Source organism: Leucoraja erinacea, chromosome 18 (genome assembly GCF_028641065.1).
Source record: "Leucoraja erinacea ecotype New England chromosome 18, Leri_hhj_1, whole genome shotgun sequence".
NCBI classification, from domain to species: Eukaryota; Metazoa; Chordata; class Chondrichthyes; order Rajiformes; family Rajidae; genus Leucoraja; species Leucoraja erinaceus.
In genome coordinates, this window is record NC_073394.1 from 235,001 (window position 1) to 247,410 (window position 12,410).

Genomic DNA, 12,410 nt, shown 5'->3' on the forward strand with positions numbered 1-12,410 from the left:
CCGCGATCCCTCCCTGGATCCCATGCGACCTAATCTTCCAGAGCAGCCCACCATGCACAACTTTGTCAAATGATTTGCAGGGGCAAGGGAAAGATGAGTCGCGGGTCTGGGCGGGGAGAGCGATGGAGCGGGCGGGCGGGCGGGGGGCAGCTGGGCTCCGTTAACCGGTACTGAGCCCCGGGGCTTTGACCCGTTTTAGGTGCAGCCGTTCGCCAGCTTGTCGGAGCTGGTTCGGCGCTCCGTTCCCCGACTCCTCATCAATCAGGACGCGGTGGGCTCGCTGTGCCGGGACCCGACAAGGAGCAGCGACGTGGCCGAGCTCGGGGATGTGGTGAGGGGCGTGAAGAGGTTCACGGATTTGCTGGGTTGGAGCGGAGAGGTCAGCCAACTGCTCAGCCGAGAACACCACAAGGTATCGTGGCCAGCTAGCGCGGCGCTCCCTCACTGCCCCTCCCCCTCCCTCCCCAGCGCAGCGCGGCGCTCCCTCACTGCCCCGCCCACAGCGCGGCGCTCCCTCACTGCCCCGCCCACCGCGCGGCGCTCCCTCACTGCCCCACCCACAGCGCGGCGCTCCCTCCCCCCCCCTCCCTCCCCGCGGCGCTCCCTCACTGCCCTCCCACAGCGCGGCGCCGCTCCCCACTGCCCCCCCTCCCACCCACAGCGCGGCGCTCCCTCACTGCCCCCCCCGCCCACAGCGCGGCGCTCCCTCACTGCCCCGCCCACAGCGCGGCGCTCCCTCACTCCCCGCCCCTCTCCCACCTCCCACAGCGCGGCGCTCCCTCACTGCCTGCCCCCCCATAGCGCGGCGCTCCCCTCACTGCCCCCCCCTCCCTCCCACAGCGCGGCGCTCCCTCACACCCCCCCCCCCCCACCCACAGCGCGGCGCTCCCTCACTGCCCCACCCACAGCGCGGCGCTCCCTCACTCTGCCCTCCCTCCCACAGCGCGGCGCTCCCCAGCCCCCCCCCCCCTCCCCCACAGCGCGGCGCTCCCTCACTGCCCCGCCCACAGCGCGGCGCTCCCTCACTGCCCCGCCCACAGCGCGGCGCTCCCTCACTGCCCCACCCACAGCGCGGCGCTCCCTCACTGCCCCACCCACAGCGCGGACGTTGTGTTTGAACGGGCCGGCGGGTGTGCGGTGGGAGCGCGGGTCACGGGGGGTCACCGCCTGGCGATGGGACGGTCCCGGGGAGAGGGGGCAGTGACAGGACACTGGAGAGGACAGCGTGGGATAGTCTTGCTGGGCCGAGTGGTCTCTGACCGCGTGTACTTTGTTTTCACAGCTGGAGAATGTCGGAGAACCCGCCTCGCACTGAGTCTGCGCATCGACACCGCACATGTTAAATAAATTATGTTGAAGTCTTTATTAAGATGAACAACATTTAATCTGCGGCGGCGGCGACCGGGAGATGGGAGTCCAGTGGCCGGAGCACTGACCATTGTCCGGGCGGGGCTGTGAGCGATGGCCCGGCCGGGGGCCGGAGCACTGACCTGCCGGTGGCGACACTTACCCGGCGCCGCGGTGATTTCACTCGGATCAATCGGATTCAGAGCCGGACTCTCGCTCCTCGCCGAGTGACCGCAGCATCGCCTCGAGTGGCCGGACGGAGCCGCCCGTCCGCCGATAGGCTGAGCGGCTGAATGATGCGCCCCCTGCGGGACAAACGCTGCGTTACAGGTTCCCCGGGCACGGCGGACAACAGAGAGGGGGCGAGTCTTGAGGACGGAGGTCTCTGACCACCGGGGTGAGAGGGGGGGGGTCTCGAGACCCCGCCCGTGTCGTGGGGAGGGCTCGCCGGGGGCGTGGGTGGGGTGGATACAGGTGCTTGGGGGGGGGTGGGATGGACCACGGGGGGGGGGGGGGGCGGTGGGCGGACCGGGGGGGGGGGGGGGGGGGGGGTAGCAGGGACCCGGGGGGGGGGCGGGGGGGTGGGGTGGATTGGCCAGGTTGCGGGGGGGGGAGGGGTGGACCGGGGTGGCGACACTTAAACGGCGGGGGGCGGCAGATTTCATCCTCGGATCAATCGGATTCAGAGCCGGGGGGGGGGGGGGGGGGTCGGGGGGGACCGCAGCATCGCGGGGGGGGGGGGGGGGCCGCCTGTCCGCCGGCTGGGGGGGTGGGATGCGCCCCCTGGGGACAAAAACGGGGGGGGGGGGGAGGAACCCGGGTCCCGGCGGGAGAGGGGGGAGGGGACGGATGGCCCGGGGGGGGGGGGTGAGAGGGGAGGGGGCTGGGGTGCGGGGGGGGGGGGGGTGGGTGGACCAGGTGCGGGGGGGGGGGGGTGGACCGGGGGGGGGGTGGGGTGGACCAGGTGCGGGGGGGGGGGGGTGGGTGGACCAGGTGCGGGGGGGGGGGGGGGTGGACCGGGGGGGGGGGGTGGGGTGGACCAGGTGCGGGGGGGGGGGGGGGGCGCAGGGTCACGGGGGGGGGGGGGGGGGGTGTGGACCAGGTGCGGGGGGGGGGGGGGACCAGGGTCCGGGGGGGGGGGGGGTGGGGTGGGGGGAGGGGGGGGGGGGGGGAGGGGGGGGGGGCGGGCCGCGGACGGACGGCGGGGGGGGGGGGGGGGGGGGGGACCAGGTGCGGGGGGGGGGGGGGCGGTGGGGGGGGGGGGGGGGGGGGGGGGGGGGGGGGGGGTGGGGCGGGGGGGGGGGGGGGGGGGGGGGGCGGGGGGGGGCGGGGGGGGGGGGGGGGGGGGGGGGGGGGGGGGGGGGGGTGGGGTGGGGGGGGGGGGGGGGGGGGGGGGGGGGGGGGGGGGGGGGGGGGGGGGGGGGGGGGGGGTGGGGGGGGGGTGGGGGGGGGGGGGGGGGGGGGGGGGGGGGGGGGGTGGACCAGGGTGGGGGGGGGTGGGTGGGACCAGGTGGGGGGGGGGTCACTCACCTCGCCAGCCGCTCCAAGTCCATGAAGAGTTTTCTGGGCCTCGCGCTGTTTCTGCTCCTCGCTCATGGGCGGGGGCAGGGAGCGCCCCTCGATGCGGCCCGTCACCGGGTTAATGCTGCAACACGGAGAGCGCTCAGCGTCTCAGCGACATCCCCCTCCCGCACAGATACCCACCGCCAACGACCTCCCCCCCCCCCCCCCCCACAAAATACCCTCAACCCACCACCCCCCCGCACCGACCCGCCCCCGCGACTCCCAACGAGAGACCCTCCCCTTCGCCCGGGGTCGCCCCCTAAACCCCCCCCCCCCACGACCCTCACTCACTCCGCCCGCGCGTCCTTGAACTCCTCAGTGTCCGAGTCCGTGTCCGAAGAGTCGGGCGCCGTCCGCGCGCGGGTCCTGGAGCCCCCGGATCGCCAACAGTCCCGCCGCGTTCCCGTAGCCCGTGTACTTGACCAGACGAGGCCCTGCGTGGGGGGGGGGGGGGGGGGGGGGGGGTGATGAGGGTGTGAGACATGGGGGGGGGGGGGCAGATGCGGGCGGATGGACCGGACCATGCACGTGCGGTGGGAGGGGGCGGTCGGGGCAAGAGGGGGGAGAGATGGGTCCAGGAGGATTTAGGTTGCGGGAAGGGGTGGGTGGGGAGTGAACGGGGGAGTAGACCCTTGGGGGACACGGGGAAAGAGGGGGCTGTCCGGGGTGGAGGGGGGTTGGGGGGGGGGGGGGTTGTCCCGGGTGAGGGGGGTTGGGGGGGGGTTTCCCGGGTGAGGGGGGGAGGAGTGGGGGGGGGGTGTACAGGGTGAAGGGGGGGGGGTTTGGGGGGGGGGGGTCCAGGGTGGGGGGGGGGTGTGGGCGGGGGGGGGTGTTTGGGGGGGGTGTCCCGGCGTGAGGGGGGGGTGTCGAGGGTGAGGGGGGGGAGGGGGGGGGGGGTGTCCGGGTGAGGGGGGGTTTGGGGGGGGGGGGGGTGTCAACGGGTGAGGGGGGGTTTGGGGGGGGGGGGGTTTGGGGGGGGGTGTGTCCCGGGTGAGGGGGGAGCGGGGGGGGGGGTGTCACAGGGGTGAGGGGGGGTTGGGGGGGGGGGGGTTTGGGGGGGGGGGGGTGTAACGGGTGAGGGGGGGTTTGGGGGGGGGGGGTGTGTCCCGGGTGAGGGGGGTGTAAGGGGTGAGGGGGGTTTGGGGGGGGGGGGGGGTGACCGGGTGAGGGGGGGGGGGGGGGGGGGGTTTGGGGGGGGGAGGTGTCCCGGGTGAGGGGGGAGCGGGGGGAGGGGTGTCCGGGTGGAGGGGGGAGCGGGGGGGGGGGGGTGAGGGGGTGTGAGGGGGGGTTGGGGGGGGGTGTCCGGGTGAGGGGGGGTTGGGGGGGGGGGGGTCCCGGGTGAGGGGGGAGAGGGGGGGGGGGTGTCCGGGTGAGGGGGGTTTGGGGGGGAGGGGGGGTGTAACCGGGTGAGGGGGAGCGGGGGAGGGTTTGTCCCGGGTGAGGGGGGTTTGGGGGGGGTGTGTCACGGGTGAGGGGGGAAGCGGGGGGGTGGGATATTGTAACGGGAGGGGGGTTTGGGGGGGGGGGTTTGGGTGTGATGGGGGGGGGGGGGGGGTGTAAAGGGTGAGGGGGGTTTGGGGGGGGGTGTCCCGGGTGAGGAGGGTGTCCAGGGTGAGGGGGGTTTGGGGGGGGGGTGTCCCGGGTGGGGGGGGGGTTTTGGGGGGGGTGTCCCGGGTGAGGGGGGGGAGCGGGGGGGGGGGGGGGTGTCCCAGGGTGAGGGGGGTTTGGGGGGGGGGGGGGTAGTCCCGGGTGAGGGGGGTTTGGGGGGGGGGGGGGGTCCCGGGGTGAGGGGGGGTTTGTGGGGGGGGGGTTGTCCCGGGTGAGGGGGGTTGGGGGGGGGTGGGTCCCGGGTGAGGGGGGGTTTGTGGGGGGGGGGGGGTGTCCCGGGGGAGGGGGGTTTGGGGGGGTGGGGTCACGGGTGATGGGGGGGGTCCCGGGGTGAGGGGGGAAAGCGGGGAGGGGGGGGGGTGTCCAGGGTGAGGGGGGGGGGGGGGGTCCAGGGTGAGGGGGGTTTGGGGGGGGGGTGGTCCCGGGTGAGGGGGGTTTTGGGGGGGGGGGTGTCCCGGGTGAGGGGGGTTGGGGGGGGGGGGTGTCAGGGTGAGGGGGGGAGAGGGGGGGGGGGGTCCGGGTGAGGGGGGTGTAAGGGTGAGGTGAGGGGGTTTGGGGGGGGTGGCAGGGTCCCGGGTGAGGGGGGTTGGGGGTGGGGGGGGTGTCCAGGGGGTGGGGGGGGGTTGTCACGGGTGAGGGGGGGGGGGTGTCCAGGGGTGAGGGGGGGGTGTCCCGGGTGAGGGGGGTTTGGGGGGGGGGTTGGTCCAGGGTGAGGGGGGGTTTGTGGGGGGGGGGTGTCCAGGGTGAGGGGGGTTTGGGGGGGGGGGGGTCGGGGGGGCGGGAGGGGGGGAGAGAGGGGGGGGGGGCCCGGGTGGGGGGGGTGTGTACAGGGTGAGGGGGGGTGTCCCGGGTGAGGGGGGGTTGGGGGGGGGTTTGTACCGGGGGTGAGGGGGGTTGGGGGGGGGGTGTCTTTTGTAAAGGGTGAGGGGGTTGGGTTGGGGGGGGTGTCCGGGTGAGGGGGGTTGGGGGGGGGGGGGGGTTTGTCCGGGTGAGGGGGGTTGGGGGGGGGGGGGTACAGGGTGAGGGGGGGAGAGGGGGGGGGGGTGTAGTGTCCCGGGTGAGGGGGGGGTGTCCAGGGTGAGGGGGTTGGGGGGGGGGGGTCCCGGGTGAGGGGGGTTTGGGGGGGGGGGGGTGTACCGGGTGAGGGGGGGGGGGGTATGTCCGGGTGAGGGGGGGTGTCCGGGGTGAGGGGGGTTTGGGGGGGGGTTTGTCCCGGGTGAGGGGGTTTGGGGGGGGGGGCGGGGTTGGCCCGGGTGAGGGGGGTTGGGGGGGGGTTGTGGGGACGGGGGGGGGAGGGTGTCTGTCCGGGTGGGGAGGGGGTGAGGGGGGTTTGGGGGGGGGGATGTCACGGGTGAGGGGGGTTTGGGGGGGGGGGTGTCCCGGGGTGAGGGGGGTTTGGGGGGGGGTGTCCCGGGGTGAGGAGGGTGTCCCGGGTGAGGGGGGTTTGGGGGGGACTGTCCCGGGTGAGGGGGGAGCGGGGCAGTGACTCACCGCTGCCCTTACACAGCACGAACAGCAGTTCTGCGGCGCGGATCTTCAGGCCGGTGTCCACGTGGGTCATGAGCCGGACCAGTTTGTTCCGCAGCGAGTTCCCGGTCTCGGGCCGCGTCCGCACCTCGCGCAGCGGCGGCAGCACCTGCTCCGGCCAGTGGTCAGTGAGGACGGACACACGCGCGCCTCCGCCATCACATGCATGTTCCCGCGCCCACATGCATGCACCCGCGGCCACACGTGAGCTCCAGCCATCTCATGCGCGCTCCCGCCACCGCACGCGCGCTCCTGCCACCACATGCGCGCTCCCGCTATAACACGCGCATTCCATGCATCAGGCGTCCGCGCGCGCTCCCCCCACATGCGCGCTCCCGCGACTGTTCGTCCCCGTGCACCCGCCTGTGCGCGTTTCCGACACTCACCCGCATGCGCAGGAACTTCCTGGTCTCCCGGTGCGCGCGCGCGCTCGTGGTGAGGAGCAACAGGACGGGGTTGAGCGCCTCCGGCAACCGCTGGCCCTGAACAGGAGGAGCGGAGATGTGATCCACAGACCGCTCGGCCCACAATGTCCGTGCCCACCACCACACCAAATTAAACTAATCCACTTTCTGCATGTGAACCGGATCCCTCCATTCCCTGTATGTCCATGTATGCGTTAATCCAAAAGCCTCCTGGACACCGCGAGTGTATCCGTCTCCACACATGGGCGGGAATCCCGGGGTAAGGGTAAGATTTAAACGGGTATTTGATTTAAACGGGTCAGGGCTCCGGTCTTTCCTGGCTGGCTTGCAGGTAAGTCGCCCATTCACAGTCACTCACGTTACTTAGTATTATTTTTCCCATCTCCCTCTCTCCAAGGTTGGTTCTTCTGTTTGCCTTTATTTACTTCAATTTATTTGTTATTTATCATATTGTAGCTTTTGAAAGATTCAAGCGGGTATCATACGTTTTCACAGGGCTGAATCGGCCTGTTCGCGGGGCCTTTCATCGCCCGGCGATGCTTAAAATCAATTTGCTGCATCGAGGCGATCGAGGCTCCCGATGTGGAGGCCCCCGCCGGCCGATTGCCGGGCGATGAAAGGCCCTGCGAACGGGCCGATTCAAGCCCCACGATTCGGGGAGGACGGAGCTGCTGTTGCTGGAGTTCGGAGTCGGTCACCAACCAGGTTAGCTCCCCATGTTACCGTCCACATGGCCCACGGCTGAAGCCTCGTGTGTGTGTGCGTATATATATATGTGTGTGTGTGTGTGTGTGTATGTGCGTGAGCGGCCACCAAGAAATTGTGACCCCTCCCAAATTGTGTGTGTGTCCCCCCACCCCAAATACTTTTATAGCGATTTCCGCGCCTGCTCAAACACCACCCCCGGCAGCGTGTTCCAGGCCCCTACCGCCCTCTGTGTAAAATACCGGCCCCACAACTCCTTTAAACTTTGCCCAATTAACTGACAGCTGTGCCCTCTGGATATAGGAGTCGTGGGTCCCGCAGAGGGGTGGAGTGGGCAGGGGGGGGCCTTGGATCATGGGGGCGGGGCAGGGGAACTGCGGGAACGTGACGCCACGGTCGGAGCCTCACCCGGTCCAGCCTGGTGTCGAGGAAGCAGAGCAGCGTCTGCAGCGCGTCCATGTTCAGCCCCAGATACTCGGCGGAGCCGGGCGGCACCCGGGCGGGGAGCAGCGCGTCGAGGTAACGCAGCGGCAAATTCACCAACAGGTTCACGGCGTGGCTGCGGAGCAGAGCGGTCAGAGCGGCGGCGGCGGTGGGCAGCGAGTAGTGGGGTCAGGAGGGTGTCTGGCGGGACGGGGAAGGGGGCGCTGGGGAGGGAGGGGCTGTTTGGCGGGGCATGTGGCAGTTTCCGGCCGGAGGGGTAGGGGTGGGTGAGGCAGGAGTGGGCAGTTTCCGGGTGTGGAGGGGTCAAGGGGGCACACCCACCTCTGCAGCTCCTCGGTTCGCTCCTCTCCCTCGGCGGCGGTCAGCAGGCAGTGTCGTAGGATGGCCGCTAGGTGTCGGTACTGAGCCGCGTCCTCCTGCGAACAGGTGGCCGGAGTCAACAGCGCAACGGGCTGACCTCTGGCGGGGAGGGGGCCACACAACAACCCCCCCCCCCCCCCCCCCCCCCCCCCCGCGCCGCTCCCCCCCCCAACCCTCCGCCCCACCCTCCGACCCCCGCCCCTCCCCACCCCCGCCCCATCGTGTCCGCCACTCCGAAAAAACAGTCACAGAGAGAACGCAGGGAAGCAGGCCCTTCGGCCCGTCAGGTCGGTACTGACCACACTCTCCCCTCCCCACATTCCCCTCACACCGGGGGTCTCAGTGACCGGTTAACCCCACTTGCCGGTGCCATCAGCGAATCTTAGATCGAGTGGACCGGACCTGTCCCTGTAGCGTCGTCACTTTGACCATTGACCACCCTGGTCCCCGCTGACTTACAGATTCCCGCCCACTCTTCCCATTGTCAACTCTCAGAGCAAATAGACCGTGGTCTCCGTCACCTCGCTCTACAGGTGTGGCCACTTTCAGCGAGTTACACCTGGACCCCGAGCATCCATTGTCCATCCATGCATGTTACCGTCAACTCTATATCTCCCTCCCCGCACTGCCCCGGGACGGGAGGAGAGAGGAGAGAGGAAGGGGAAGGGTGGGTGACACGGGGTGGTGTGGAGAGAGGGGTGGAGGGGAGGTGAGGGGAGGTTTGGCGGCGCTCACCTCGTCCACCTGCCTCCTGTTCAGGTCCACGGTGATGTTGAAGAGTATTTTCAGGATCTCCATGGCGCGTTCGGCGGGTTGACGGGCGAGCGTCGGGTGTTCTGGCCCCGGGGCCGCCGCCCCCTCCAGGCCGAGCGTGCGTTGCAGGAGGTCGGTGAGCAGGGGGAGGCCGCGAAGCTCCAGGCCGAGGCGCCGGCGCTCGTCCAGCCTCAGCGCCGTCAACAGGAAGAGTAGACGGAGCTGCAGGAAGCTGGCGCCGGGGTCGGGGCCGATCTGGCGGGCACGGCGGCACAGGCCGAGCATCAAGCCGTTGTCCGCGCACGGCGCCCGGGCCTCGGGGCAGCTCAGCACCAGGTTACACAGAACCTTCAGCGCCTCTCGCTCCACCCCGCACCCCTCCCGCTCCTCCCCGGTCACCTCCTGGGGCCCCTGTCGCTCCCCTCCGGGCTCAGGTTCTCCGGGCCCGTACTGCTCCAACACGGGCCCCCGCTCATGTTCGGCCTCAGGCTGTACAGGCCCATCCTGCTCTTCCCCGGGACAGCGCCAATATTCCCCGGGCTCCTCGGCACCGTCAATGCCCGCGGCCCGGGCCAGAGTCCGCACGGCCCATGCGCTGGAGAGCGGCCGCAGGCTGTGTCTGTCCCGGGACAGGATGCGCAGGCAGCCGAGGCAGGCCAGCCGGCAGGACGGCTGCGGATCCCTATCCAGGAGGCCGAGCACCAGGACTGCCAGTCGCTGCAGGGAGACACGGGCCGGTCAGTAGCTCACGAACCCCCCCCCCCCCCTCCCCCTCTCCCTCTATAACAATAACAACAACAACGTGAGCGGGCGGCAGGTCGCGCCCCGGAGACCGGGTTGATTCCAAGGTCGTTGATAAGAAACATTATTCCCCACAGACGCGTCAGAGCAAAAACAAACCTTCGCCCATCGCAGACGCGACCCTTCACAGCAAAAGCTTACAGCAAAGTCCCCCCTTCCCGCCGCTTGGACCTGCGCCAACACTGCGCTGATGGGTCCGGGAAGGTGCTGATCCCCTTTACGCGCGGAGGGACTGTGTCCGTGTCTGTATAAACGCCTCTTACACACAGCGACTACATCGAGATCCAGATGCGGCCCTGGCAACGCATCCTGGTCCCAAACAGCCGCCGTGTAAATCACTCGCCCCTTCCATCCCCCTTCAAACCTTCCTCTCATCTTAGCCCCACGCCCGCGCTCGCTTGGGGTAACTAGGTTGAAGATTTTAATCAATAGGGGGAAAGGTGTTGACTCGTGTGAGGGCCTGTTTCCACACGGAGGCCATTCGGCCCTTCGAGCCAGCACCGCCATTCATTGTGATCATGGCTGTTCGTCCTCAATCAATAACCCGTACCTGCCTTCTCCCCATATCCCTTGATTCCGCTAGCCCCTAAAGCTCTATCTAACTCTTAAATCCATCCAGTGACTTGGCCTCCACTGCTCTCTGTGGCAGGGAATTTCACAAATTCACAACTCTCTGGGTGAAAAAGTTTTTTCTCACCCCAGTCTTAAATGGCCTCCCCTTTATTGTAAGTGTGGCCCCTGGTTCTGGACTCGCCCAACACTGGCAACATTTTTTCTGCATCTAGCTTGTCCAGCCCTTTTATATGTTTCTATAAGATCCCCCTCGTCCTTCTCAACTCCAGTGAATACAAGTCTAGTCTTTTCAATCTTTCCTCATATGACAGTCCCTCCATCCCAGGGATCAATCTCGTGAACCTATGCTGCACTGCCTCAATCACCAGGATGTCCTTCCTCAAATTAGGAGACCAAAACTGTACACGTGTTATGTCTTCATCCCTATTGCTTCTCCCGGGTGACCTCTACACGACCCCAAGGCTACTCCGGCCATCAGTGCTGTTCACTGACAAATCTCTGCTAACGTTGCCCCGGAACTGAGCACAACTTCCCGCCATGGCCCGTCACCTGTTCTCCCTGCTCCACCTCCACTCTCTCTACCACTGCCGACACTTTCAACTCCATTATCCCGACTCCTGCTTTCATTTGGCGCCCGATCTCATGACGTTCGCCCACCGTATACACCGTCTGTATCCTCATCCACCCTGTACACCCACCCCCTGGGCCATGCCAATGCCCGCTCCCATTGCTGCGCGCCGGCAGCGCCTGCTCCTCGCCTTACCCGTCTCTGCTCTCTCCCCTCCACGTCGAACATAAAACATTGTGAATTCTGAAAGAAAGGGAGAAGCGGTTACAATGTTCTACCGCAGCTCATCCAACACGAGTAAGGAGAGATCGCACCCGCGCTGGATGTCAACAAATCACAATGAGCTTCTAATTATACCACCAATAGATGGCCATTCGGCCCATCCTGCCTGGCTTGGCTGATATACTACCTCGACGCCAGCTTCCTGTCAGTGTTCCCGTCAGGGGCATGTCCAGGTGTTTTGAACGACCTCGATGGCTTCGTGTCTCAGAGCCGGGTCCGAACAGAGACGGCCCCGTCCCCAGACCCACCGCCCGCTACTCCGGGATTGGGCACCTGGATGGCACGGTGACGCAGCGGGTGGAGCCGCCGCCTCCCAGCGCCAGAGACCCGGGTTCAATCCTGATCTCGGGTGCTGTTTTTGCGTGGAGTTTGCCTGTTTCTCCGGGTGCTCCGGTTTCCCCCACATCCCAAAGTTTGTAGGTTAATTGCCCCCCTGTCAATTTCCCTTGGTATGCAGGCTGTGAATGAGAAAGTGGGATAACATTGAACCGGTGTCAACTGGTGATCAAGATAACACGGTGGGCCGAAGAGCCTGATTCCATGCTGTATCTATAAACTCTGCCCAAACCCTCTGGAAAAGATAGGCACGATTTCTGTGCAATAACCTTGTTTCGTGAAATACGACCGGAATACGACCGCTTTAAGTTTGAGTTGGTCAATCTAATACTATGGCCTTAAATATAAACAAAGAAAACTCGAGAGGTGGAAGGGGAGAGTTGCCTGCAGTTGATTGGGAAAATAAATTGGAATGTATAAAGGTGAATATTAGCATTTAAAGTACTAATTCACAAGTTGCTGAAAAATATGGAAACACAAGGAACTGTAGATCCTGAAATCTGGACCAAAACGCAAAGTGCTGGTAGAACAGCGAGTCAGGCAGCATCTGTGCAAGGAAGGATATAGTTGTTCCGAGTTGAGACCCAAGACAAAAGCAGGTGTTGCTCGAAGGTATAAAATCCCACAAGGGGCCGTCTGTGATTCTGTTTATAGTGCACTTTACATATTGTGTTGTGCTGCTGCAAGTAAGTCATTGTTCTATCTGGGACACATGACAATAACACACTCTTGACTCTTGATCTGCTGTAAGTAAAGGCATTAAGTATTGTATTAATTCCTAAGGAACTGCAGATGCTGATTTACACCGAAGACAGACACAAAATGCTGGAGTAACTCAGCGGGACAGGCAGCGTCTCTGGAGAGAAGGAATGGGTGGCGTTTCATGTTGAGACCACTGAATTGGCTGTGAGGGGGTGAGGGACGGGGGGGGGGGGGGGTCTGCCCGGGAGGGAGGGGGGGGGTCTGGAGGGAGGGAGGGGGCGAGGGGCTGGGGGGGGGTTGGGAGGGGGGGAGATGATGGGGAAGGGGGGGGGGGGGTAGCGGGACCTCGGGATGAAGCGAGGGCGAGGGGCAAGGGTGGGGGTTGTTCCCCGATGATGCCCCGTCCATGTCGGGAA

At 67.2% G+C, this 12,410-nt stretch overlaps 1 protein-coding gene and 1 pseudogene across 1 annotated transcript in view; one reads left to right on the top strand and one right to left on the bottom strand.

The window, feature by feature from the left end:
* Window positions 1-1,363, top strand: part of LOC129705537 (NAD-dependent protein deacetylase sirtuin-3-like) — a 17,472-nt gene extending 16,109 nt beyond the window's left edge. The window contains 2 exon segments of the mRNA XM_055649107.1: window positions 200-412; window positions 1,283-1,363. Coding sequence (XP_055505082.1) covers window positions 200-412; window positions 1,283-1,315 — 246 coding nt within the window. The 3' untranslated portion in view covers window positions 1,316-1,363.
* Window positions 1,349-12,410, bottom strand: part of LOC129705535 (synembryn-A-like) — a 12,184-nt pseudogene continuing 1,122 nt past the window's right edge.